The sequence below is a fragment of the Saccostrea cucullata genome, unplaced genomic scaffold, assembly GCF_032062105.1.
Source record: "Saccostrea cucullata isolate Sc308-1 unplaced genomic scaffold, CSIRO_AGI_Scuc_v1 ctg17214, whole genome shotgun sequence".
In the NCBI taxonomy this organism is placed as follows: Eukaryota; Metazoa; Mollusca; class Bivalvia; order Ostreida; family Ostreidae; genus Saccostrea; species Saccostrea cuccullata.
This window is the reverse complement of record NW_026940338.1, coordinates 1-11,910: the sequence shown is the minus strand read 5'-3', so window position 1 is coordinate 11,910 and position 11,910 is coordinate 1. Positions and strand designations below refer to the sequence as shown.

Below are 11,910 nucleotides of genomic sequence, written 5' to 3'. Positions count from 1 at the left end.
GGGGGTTTTTGGTCCCCACTCTCCATTTATGGGGAGTGGTGGATCGAAAACCCTTGGCTAGTAAAGATGTAATTTCCCTTCTATCTACACGTAATGGACCACTTCTACTTTTAGCTGCGGGTCTTACTTTCCCTTCTACCTACAGGTAAATGACCACTTTTATTTTCAGCTATGGGTCTTACTTTCCCTTCTATCTACAGGTAATGGACTACTTTTATTTTCAGCTATGGGTCTTACTTTTCTTTCTATCTTAATGGACCACTTTTATTTTCAGCTATGGGTCTTACTTTCCCTTCTATCTACAGGTAATGGACCACTTTTATTTTCAGCTATGGGTCTTACTTACCCTTCTATCTACAGGTAAATGACCACTTTTATTTTCAGCTATGGGTCTTACTTTTCTTTCTATCTACAGGTAAATGACCACTTTAATTCTTACTTTCTTCCTCCTCTTCCTCCTCTGTAGCCTGATTTCTCTCTGTACTTCGTCGCTGACCATTTTCTGAATCTCCTAAAGTTCTAGCAGCCCGTACTGCCTGTAGAAGAAAAAGTTTTTCATATGACCTATACTTTAGAAATAAGATATTGTGTCTCCTGGACACCTATGTAAAATTACAAATGCAAGCTTGGGAGAGGATACAGATTTAACATTACAAAATAAAGGGGGTTTCTGATTGACCAACCCTGGCAGTTTCTTCAGAGCTCTGAGACAAATGTCTGGGAGGTCTCTCCTCTGAAAATCCGCCATCATCTTCCTCCTCGGAATGATCGGGATCAGCTGTGGCTGCTGGTGCTGCAGTGTAAGGTATTTTACGTTTATAATGGCATCAGAATAATAAAATAGCCTCAAAAACTATGTAAATATACTTTTTAAAAATCATTTACCTCTTTTGCTACAATGTATTAAACATTGATTCTAATTACTGAAATTCACTTCATCACTTGAGAGATGCTAATTCTAACCTACTGAGAAAGAGTATGTTAAACTTATTTAGGGCTCATAATTACTAGGACCAAAAAGATTGTATTTACTTTTGAACATCATTAACCATTTAATGCATCTATATTAATAAACTGATTCAAATTTTTCGAAAGAACATACATGTAAATTTTTGATGTCTAAATAAAATGAAACTTTTAAGAGTTTAAATGATAAAAAGAGGTCACCTTGATTTTTGGATTTCTTTTTCTTGTTTTTCTTTTTGTCAGATCCATCCTTAGCCATTCCAACAACAGACCAAACCACAGTGGCTTAAAGAAATATATCAACTGTTTTATAAATTCAACTGAAATGAAAGTCTTATTTCTGTTAAGTTTCAACTGTGATATCACTGTAACAGTATGTTGTGATACACATTGTGCAAATACCATAAATAATTTGAAATCAGAAAAAAAGTTTGTTTTCTGATATTTATACTTACAGGAATAAATAAGTGCAGGGAATATTGGTTCGTTCCTCTCTTGTGCTGTTTCTACTAAAATTCTCAGAGGACCCTTTGGACAAAGCACTGCTACTAAATCTGAAAGAAATCACCTTCCTTGTTGTCAATGCTTTCTTTTGTGATATATAAATGTACCTTTCTGGGCTGTAAGTAATGAAAATGAAAAATAAAAATGGTTTAACTTACTTTATACCTACAGTATTACTAATTTTGTTCACATAATTGCTTGAATCTAAAATAAAATCTTTATTTTTTGAATTAATTATTAATCAAGGAAATTTGTCCTTGTTTTCAAATAAATAACAACTTTTTTAAAAACAGAACTTAGACAAATTATTTCCCAATTTGCCTTTGGGTATACCTGTTTTAGCAAGCAATACTACCATTATACATGAAAATTTTTTTTTTCACTTTTAGAAGGTGACAATAACCACTTACCCCACACAACCATGACACCTAGCACCACCCAAGTGGTCCAGTCTGGTAGATATTTAATGAAGATAAGGGCCATCAGTGCGGAGATGACAATGAGATAGGCCTGCTGTAAAAATAAGGGTCCCTTCCAGTGGATACAAATCATGCCTACCACCCCAAAATTCCACATCAATAGAGCCACAGTGATGTAATCCATTGCAACATTATAGGCCTGTAGCACCACCCTAAAAACAATATTACGCTTCAGTTTACCTTGCTGTATATTTAATATGACACAATAACATTGTACATAGGATGAATGTGATTATTATTCCTCCAAATCATTTTTTTGTCTCCCATTCAACAGAACTTAAAAACACTGAAGGAAAAAAAAAAAACAGGGAAGAAAAAAAGTTAACATAACATCAGTGTGAATACCTGGTCATTAAAAAGTAATAGCATTTGATAGGAAAGCTCAAAATTAAGTAGGTAACTTGTTGTCTTCTTTGGCTTTTCATAATATATAGCAATTGTGGTTAAATAATCTCTTAAGAATTAAAAAAAAAAAGAAAATGAGTAAAACATACCCCAGATAAATGTAGGAAAATAAAAATAGAAGCATTAGTGATGATGTAATCAGCCAGCCATGGATTACCTATGAAATAGATATTCAACATTGACACTAATACAATAAGTATCATTCATAATATAAAGTTTTAAATAAAATACTCGAGACCTTATATCAAATACGGGTATTAGAGTAATTGAAACTTAGATAATAACAGTTTTACTAAGGACCTTGTCTTTGAGTGCACCTGTTTTTAAATATAAATTTAAATCTGATGACATGCATTTTACTTCCACATCTAATTATTCTATTAGAATTTATTCTTTTATAGTGTAGAGTAAACTTTTATCCATTGTTCCCACCTTATAACACCTGAATTTGTACAACAAGAGGAGTACAATTGTCATAACACATATAACGCCCAGTAGAATGAGAGCGTTGGCCACAGACTGCCAGACTTTGGTTCCAGTGTCAGCATCAGCTTTGTCTCCATCATGGAATGGTGTATACACTCTGAAATATTGTCCATGACACTTAAATTACTCTCTCCATGTAAAATATGAGTGATTTTTCAGTTATTAACAAGGATAATGATTACATTATTTATTCAATTGGTTCAGTTTTCAACATAGAAGAGAAAAAAATCAAATGCAAAAAACTACATCTGCTTGTTACTAACAAAATTATATAGATTTTTGGACTAAAATTTATCAATTGAAAGCAGTATTCAATAACAGAAGACAGTCTTACAGGTAACCTCCTTTATCTGTGTAGAACGTAATGGAACTGATGGTAGCTACAACTACTGCCATACAGAGCGTCACAGGTACAAACAGCATAATGACATGTTTGGCCCCATACAGTAGTGTATCCTCCTCTTCTTCATCATTAGACCGTGCTGACCGCCTTTGGACAGTGGTCCCGTCTCGTGCTGGGCGAGTGTTCATCTGTCTGTCATGGTTCTCCTCAGCCTATAGTGATATGTAAATCAAAGTAAAATGTTATTTGTCAGCACTTGCCTCAAACATAGACCAAAATTTAAATTCACAAAGATTCTGGAAAACACAGAAAATTATTACATGATCTTTAGATACACATTACAACTCTTGCATACAAAGAAAAGAGTAATCTTTACACTTAAGAGATAATGAAGGCAATGCACACACCCATCTCAACTAAACAAAAGTTTCAAAACCATTTTTTATAATAATGTTGTTTTACTTGTTCATGAAACATTTACAAACCTATACAAGGATTTCATAATCATCCTTCAATATATGAAATTATTTTTTTCATTTAAATAAAAATATTTGTATTCGACACTTTAATGATTCACGTTTTTCATTTTGCTTTTATTTACTAGAATTAGAACACAGGACAGAGTTACCATATGTTAATAGGTTCATATTTCTTTTGTACACAAGACTTTTACTCTTTTTTGCCTACAACGCAAATATCATTTGTCAAATGTTTTTAAACCTGTTCAGTTTCAGTTGCTGTTGTGTCATTCGATCTGATATCTTCGTACAAATGCCTCCGAGTTGAGTCCACACACCCATCCATTAGTGGTTTGGTTTCCGAGGCCCTGTCGGACTCTGCTGACGAATTATCGTTCCAGCTCATTCACACCTCATCTGTCAGAATTTTAAAAACTTACAGCGAATCGTCTCTTCCTTCTTCTTTTATCGATCTCAGTTATTTCCCCTATTTCCGCTTTTGGGTGATAGAAAGTTGTTCTCCAACTGAGTCGCGTTTAGGAAAAAATGAATTAATAAAGTACATTTTTATTGATTATAATAAATGATAAGCATGCCTGTCTTTACAATATTTTATTGCATCCACAACAAGTGTATAAACTCATCAAGTTTATTTATTTTTCCTCAAATTTTGAACATCGGGTTTGGTATTCTAAATTTATTTATACGCATGCGCAAGTAAACAGACGAAAATGTCAGAAATTGCAGAAATTTACTTAAAAATATTTTAAATGTCTAGTGTTTTGGACATGTTTAGGAAAGGAACCAAAGATGGGGACTTAAAGAAATCCGTGCAGAAAGTATCGGACCCAAAGAAAGATGCTGTAACGAGGTTGAAACACCTCCGACATTTACTTGGTAATGTTGCAAATGTGTAAATGTTCAAGATGAAAATTTCGTTAAAGGTGGTGTCGAAAGTTGTTTATACATCTACTCTGTAATCTTAATTGTGGAAAAAGAACATCACAGTGCATCTATGTCTATTGCAAATTTAACAATAAATGGGTATCTGTAAGTTAGCCTTACTTAATGTTGCATGGTACCTGAAAGTAACTCGGGTGCGTCGATTTACCCAAATGGACCCAAATGGAAATCAAATGGACCCAAATGGACCCAAATGGAATCAAATGGACCCAAATGGAAATCAAATGGACCCAAATGGAAATCAAATGGACCCTAATGGAAATCAAATGGACCCAAATGGAAATTAAAATATAATATTTTTCGTTATCATGGTAATATAAAGTGAAAAAAAAATAATTTATTTGTGTATTTGAAGGATTAAGATGTAAAATAAAATTTGTTTATCGTTCAATTTCTTATTGTAGTCATTTCTTAAAGTTAATTATTAAAATTTATATCGATAAATAACTGTTTTATTCAAGTTTGATCAAAGTAAAATAAATAAACGTTTAAAAATATTTAGATAATCAAATATAGGGATCGTTAGCCGTTATCAAAGTCTATAGATAACGTTGATGATGCACGGCTACCGCTTTTTTCAGAGCGACATTGAATATGTCTAAACATTTACAGATCGAAATTAAAAAGGAATACATTTAGATTTCTTCCAAAATCAATGGATTACTGATATAAAGAAAAACCTACGCTTAACTATACAATAAGTAGTAAATATTTTTTGTAATGTGAGATAATTTATTTTAACAAAATGTGAAGAATTGCGTTATTTGAACTACTGCCTTCCTTTGTTTATTAGAAGTACACAAATTATTTGACGCGTGTCAAATAATCGTTTGTTTTGATAACAATACCGTCATTACCCTACTATAGAACAGTATCAACTATAAGGTCTAATTAATACGGGTAAATAATTATATCTTCTAAAAAATTACACATTTAGATTAAGACTATTGTAATGTTGTTATGTGTATATAATTAAAGTGATTATAGTACTTGATTTATAAACAAAAATCTAATTGATGCCTTTTATATTAATCTATATTGCAGGTATAAAAATAATTTAATTTTAAAATATCTTGTATGTACGATCTATTTATTTTTTCTTTTTAAATGAATGCAACAGTATGCTTATCAATGTCTATATACGAAGCCGGAGTAAAGTAAAATATTAAATTATTTCTTATCTAATATAAAAGGAAATATGTATTGATTTACTTAATTAAATTAGTGCTTTTTTAATATCTTATAGGGAAAATCATTTAATGTAGAAAAAAACTTACCGTACATAGAATCCAAATTCTCCTTGAAGAAAAATTCAGGTAGGAAGAATTTTCCCCAAAACGCGTGTTTTTAAAATGTAAATGTCTCATAATTATCTTCTCAAAGATATAAATTAATCGCATTGGTTATTGTTAAGTACTCCAAATTATAGTACAAATTCATCGATCCTATTGGATAATTACCCATTAATAATTGAAATCAATGATATATCCCCCCTTAAAAAATAATATGATCACATGCAAATATATTTATTCGTAAGAAAAAAAACGAACTTTGACACATAATAATAATATAATGTATAAAGTATTTAATTAATTTTCAAAAACATACATGAACACATAAAATACTTAAAATAATCAAAAGAGTAATAAATTTTCAAGTAAAAGTTGATAAAACCGCAGTAAAACATATTAAAAATTCCATTTGGGTCCATTTGATTTCCATTTGGGTCCATTTGATTTCCATTTGGGTCCATTTGATTTCCATTTGGGTCCATTTGGGTTCCATTTGGGTCCATTTGGGTAAATCGACGTACCGAGTAACTCAACACATAGAAAAATATTTACACTATATTACAATGACTCCTCCAGGAAGAGAATTTCTTGTCACTGGACTAACTTATATGTTCATTGATAAGATAAAGTTTAATGGTATGGGAACAATAGAAGTATTTGATATATTGCCCCCTCCCCAGCCCCCTAGTTTGCTATAAAGGTCAAAGGTCAGCTGTATTCACATTTAACATTGATAATGTTATCAAGGTATTTAAAGTACATCAAAAAATATCATTGAATATATAGATAGTAAGTAACATTCTCAAGTAAACAGAATTTTTGCAAATGATTTTAGAAAATTTTTGTTTTGTAAATATTTTTTTGACAGAGGACCTCAGTTGAAAACATCCCCGTTTTTATCATGTTTATATGTAAAATACCAGATTGATTATGATAAGAAGACTGGGAAAAAGTATCAGAAAAACTTATTAAACACTTAAAGACATGCAGACTCAAATACTAAACAAAATTAAAAAAAAAAAAGCACCATACATGACGATGTAATACAACACTTAGTAGCAGGTGTATAAGTATAATCCAACTCTGATAAGTGAGCGAAAAGGTATATACATGTTCATGTAACGATAAGGTTGTGATTTATATTAATTTGAAATTATTTTCATGCCAGTTTACTGTAATTTATTTTCTCTTCAAATTTCTTAATTTCACCATAAATTAAAAAGGTTCAGTACTACCAATTTCAAAGGTTTTAATTTCATGTTATAAGTACCGGTATATGTCCTTTGACAGATACTTTACTATATAATCTGTTAACCTCATTTACTATGGATTAAAACTATTGTCTTATTTCACAACCAACAGTTTGATATTTTTCAACTTAACATCTTAAGAATCAGTTCCTTATGGTAAACTAGTTCAAATGTTTTGCATACTTTATGTCTGTACTATAATCATAACTATAGGGGAGAAGCCAATGAGGTAATTTGCACATAAATGAAAATCTATCCTACTTTATGAAGATTTTTTTAAAGTTAAAAACTTTTTAATAAAAAGTTTTATTTCCAGAAAAATTCTAAGGAAGGAAACAGGAAAAACAAATGACCTTGTGTAGATCAGCTGAATTTAGTGTATTTTTGTAAATGTATATATACTGAAAATAAAGAGATAAAATCTTGTTGAATATTTAATATTATTGCAGTTGTTTTGAGGACCATGGGGATTTCCTGAAAGCAATATAAATATTTATGTCAAGTGATGTTGGTTAAAATAAAACCAACTTTTAGGAAGTACAACAGGATAACTAGAATACAAGTATATGTACATGTCAATCGGGGATGATTGGATCCTTTTTGGTACATGTAATCATACCTTTTCAAGCTGTAAGCTCAATCACATCTCCATGAACTAATGCAATCTAAAAATCAATAAAAAGCTCTGAAAAATTCAATCTGCATATCTTCTTGCAATTTTTACCTGAATTTTGGGAAAAATAAGAGTCCAATCAAATGTGACCAAGCGTTTTTACTAGATCAGCATGTACATGAAGTGGTATTATGCCTTGTCAAATTATTGAAAAGTATTGATTTTCATTTCAGAAAATTATAGCATACCAGAGGCAAAGAGTTTCTTTGAGGCCAATTACTCACATATCTATTTCATATTTAACGACAATTTTTCAACAGTAGAGGCAGATCTTAAACAAAGAGGTATTTAACAGTAAATGTGAACTTTATGTAGACAATGTAAAAAAATTAGATTATGAAGATATTACATAATGTCAGGCTTTTTAATGAGTTTAACATCTGTATTGTTCACAGCCAACAGAGCCCATCGGGAGGACTTGGATGTAATTCTGTTTGTCTTTGAGGTAGGTCAATGTATTTGATATATTCAATATGCATATTTATATCCCCGCTCTGAATGGGGTGGATGGGGGTGGGTGGGTGTTATACCCCTGCTCCAACCAAAGGAGAGGGGATATACTGTTTACCCATATGTGTCTGTCTTTCCATGTATCTGTGTGTCTGCCCTTACCAAATTTTTAGCTCTACTGGTCAGAGACCAGAAGAGCTTATGCGATAGTAATGCGTCCGTCGTCCGTCTGTCTGTCTGTCTGTCTGTCTGTCTGTCCGTCTGTCTGTCTGTAAACAATTTTTCAAAATGCTACTCCTCCTACAGTTTTGGTCTGATTTCAATATAACTTGGCACACAAGTAGACTACACTAAGATACATAATTCTGTGTATCGGTTTTTGATTTCGATGAACGGTGTTGCCGTGGTTACTAAAAATAGAAATTTCTGTGAAATTTTTTCAAAATGCTACTCCTCCTACAGTTTTAGTCTGATTTCAATATAACTTGGCACACAAGTAGACTACACTAAGATACATAATTCTGTGTATCGGTTTTTGATTTCGATGAACGGTGTTGCTGTGGTTACTAAAAATAGAAATTTCTGTGAAATTCTTTCAAAATGCTACTCCTTCTACAGTTTTAGTCTGATTTCAATATAACTTGGCACACAAGTAGACTACAATAAGATACATAATTCTGTTTATCGGTTTTTGATTTCGATGAACGGTGTTGCCGTGGTTACTAAAAATAGAAATTTCTGTGAAATTCTTTCAAAATGCTACTCCTCCTACAGTTTTAGTCTGATTTCAATATAACTTGGCACACAAGTAGACTACACTAAGATACACAATTCTTTGTATCGGTTTTTGATTTCGATGAACGGTGTTGCCGTGGTTACTAAAAATAGAAATTTCTGTGAAATTCTTTCAGAATGCTACTCCTTCTACAGTTTTAGTCTGATTTCAATATAACTTGGCACACAAGTAGACTACACTAAGATACACAATTCTTTGTATCGGTTTTTGATTTCGATGAACGGTGTTGCCGTGGTTACTAAAAATAGAAATTTCTGTGAAATTCTTTCAGAATGCTACTCCTTCTACAGTTTTAGTCTGATTTCAATATACCTTGGCACACAAGTAGACTACAATAAGATACATAATTCTCTTTATCAGTTTTTGATTTCGATGAACGGTGTTGCCGTGGTTACTAAAAATAGAAATTTCTGTGAAATTCTTTCAAAATGCCACTCCTTCTACAGTTTTAGTCTGATTTCAATATAACTTGGCACACAAGTAGACTACACTAAGATAAGTAATTCTGTGTATCGGTTTTTGATTTCGATGAACGCTGTTGCCGTGGTTACTAAAAATAGAAATTTCTGTGAAATTCTTTCAAAATGCTACTCCTCCTACAGTTTTAGTCTGATTTCAATATAACTTGGCACACAAGTAGACTACACTAAGATACATAATTCTGTATATCGGTTTTTGATTTCGATGAACGGTGTTGCCGTAGTTACTAAAAATAGAAATTTCTGTGAAATTCTTTCAGAATGCTACTCCTTCTACAGTTTTAGTCTGATTTCAGTATAACTTGGCACACAAGTAGACTACAATAAGATACATAATTCTGTGTATCGGTTTTTGATTTCGATGAACGGTGTTGCCGTGGTTACTAAAAATAGAAATTTCTGTGAAATTCTTTCAAAATGCTACTCCTCCTACAGTTTTAGTCTGATTTCAATATAACTTGGCACACAAGTAGACTACACTAAGATACACAATTCTTTGTATCGGTTTTTGATTTCGATGAACGGTGTTGCCGTGGTTACTAAAAATAGAAATTTCTGTGAAATTCTTTCAGAATGCTACTCCTTCTACAGTTTTAGTCTGATTTCAGTATAACTTGGCACACAAGTAGACTACAATAAGATACATAATTCTCTTTATCAGTTTTTGATTTCGATGAACGGTGTTGCCGTGGTTACTAAAAATAGAAATTTCTGTGAAATTCTTTCAAAATGCTACTCCTTCTACAGTTTTAGTCTGATTTCAATATAACTTGGCACACAAGTAGACTACAATAAGATACATAATTCTGTTTATCGGTTTTTGATTTCGATGAACGGTGTTGCCGTGGTTACTAAAAATAGAAATTTCTGTGAAATTCTTTCAAAATGCTACTCCAAATACAATTTTAGTCTGATTATAATATAAATGTGGCATGCAAGTAGACTGCACTAAGAACATAAAGAGACTTAATCAAGGATCATTATTCTATTTATTGCTGTTGAAAAGTTTCAATTTCCAACTGCTTAAGTACTTTTCTCTTCCTTTGCTATAAGTACAAACCAGTAGAGCTTCAGTCTCGACAGAGACTTCTGGTTTGTTACAGTTTTCTCAGTAACTACTCATTGCAGATGCTTGAAATTTAGCACACTCTCTGTTTAAGCATGTTTATTGGCGGAATTCAGTTTTGTTTGAATATTATGCCAACTTACTGTTTATCCATGCTTCTATCCATGCAAATTTTTTTCATTAAGAACTCATCACAGATGATTGAAATTTTAGCACATTCTTTTTTTAAGGCATGCTTTATGGGTGGGAATTAATTTTATGCAAATTCGATGTCAACATGAGAGGGTATGTTCACATTAGAGAGGGAATATTACGAGTGAGCATCTTGTCAGTGGAGGCATTCTTGCCTTATGTAAAAGAGAGAAAGAGACAGAGTTTTTACTCTGATGAAAATTTAACCATTTGTTTCTCTTTAATTTATATATTATTTGTTTTAGAAAATACTCACACTTTTACCTGAACTGATACATAAAAGATGGATGTTTCACAGCATTGGTAAGAATATCATATTGGTGAAACCTTCTTTATGGGAAGGGATTATAACATGCAGATATTGAAATCAATTATATGTATTATAGAATTAAAAATCTCAAAATATGCACTGAGGAGAGTAGTACAATCAATGAATTCATAAATATTAACATAAATACCTTTTGTATTCCTTTATTTCTTAGGAAGAATATTAAAGAAGTTATTGCATCCAGGAAATGGTTTAAAGGTATATTAAATTTATTTATCCTTCATTTTGACAAATGACATTCAATTCTTATTCATGCAGTATATACTGTAAACCAACTTTTATTCGCGACGACTTTATTTCGCGATTAACCGTGTGTAAACTAGTTCGCGACGATTAATTTTCGCGTTCAAGTCGTTTTTTGAACTGTTTTATTAGAAAAAGTGACTTTAAGGACCCGTTCGCGGCGAGAAATATTCGCGATGACGAGGCTCTCGCGAACCTCGCGAAAATTTCTCGCACGCGAATAAAAGTTGGTTTACAGTAAGTCCGGACTTTTAACTGGGTAATAATATTATAGATTAGGAAAGATGGCATCCGACTTTTCCTGCTCTGGTATCAGATATTGAATGAGAATGCTTCAGAGGAATGCCATGAAATATTCCTTCAACTGGTGCCAGGCCTGGGAAATGGCATCCACCAGGATGTTTTATATGGAAGATCCCATTCAGCATCAGAAAGTAAATATCAATTCCTAGTTTGTCTGAAAGATGTGTTGATTTTGATTAGATTTTATTAATTCTGTCAACATTCTAATTTAGCTGCCAAACAATATTACTTTTA

The 11,910-nt window shown here is 32.0% G+C and overlaps 2 protein-coding genes across 2 annotated transcripts; one reads left to right on the top strand and one right to left on the bottom strand.

Moving 5' to 3' along the window:
* Positions 1–439: 439 nt before the first annotated feature.
* LOC134255139 (presenilin-1-like) lies at positions 440–4,147 on the bottom strand (the record flags this gene model as incomplete). The annotated part of the gene is made up of 9 exons (XM_062737651.1): positions 3,904–4,147; positions 3,175–3,395; positions 2,787–2,937; positions 2,444–2,511; positions 1,881–2,101; positions 1,422–1,520; positions 1,168–1,251; positions 684–793; positions 440–536 (listed from the first exon to the last, which is right to left on the bottom strand). Coding segments are annotated over exons 1-9 (1,195 nt in total), but the record flags the coding sequence as incomplete, so codon positions are not given.
* Positions 4,148–4,359: 212 nt separating this feature from the next.
* On the top strand, positions 4,360–11,807 carry LOC134255138 (ral GTPase-activating protein subunit alpha-1-like; the record flags this gene model as incomplete). The annotated part of the gene is made up of 6 exons (XM_062737650.1): positions 4,360–4,538; positions 7,993–8,103; positions 8,215–8,264; positions 11,048–11,105; positions 11,285–11,328; positions 11,648–11,807. Coding segments are annotated over exons 1-6 (550 nt in total), but the record flags the coding sequence as incomplete, so codon positions are not given.
* Between the last annotated feature and the right edge of the window lie 103 nt (positions 11,808–11,910).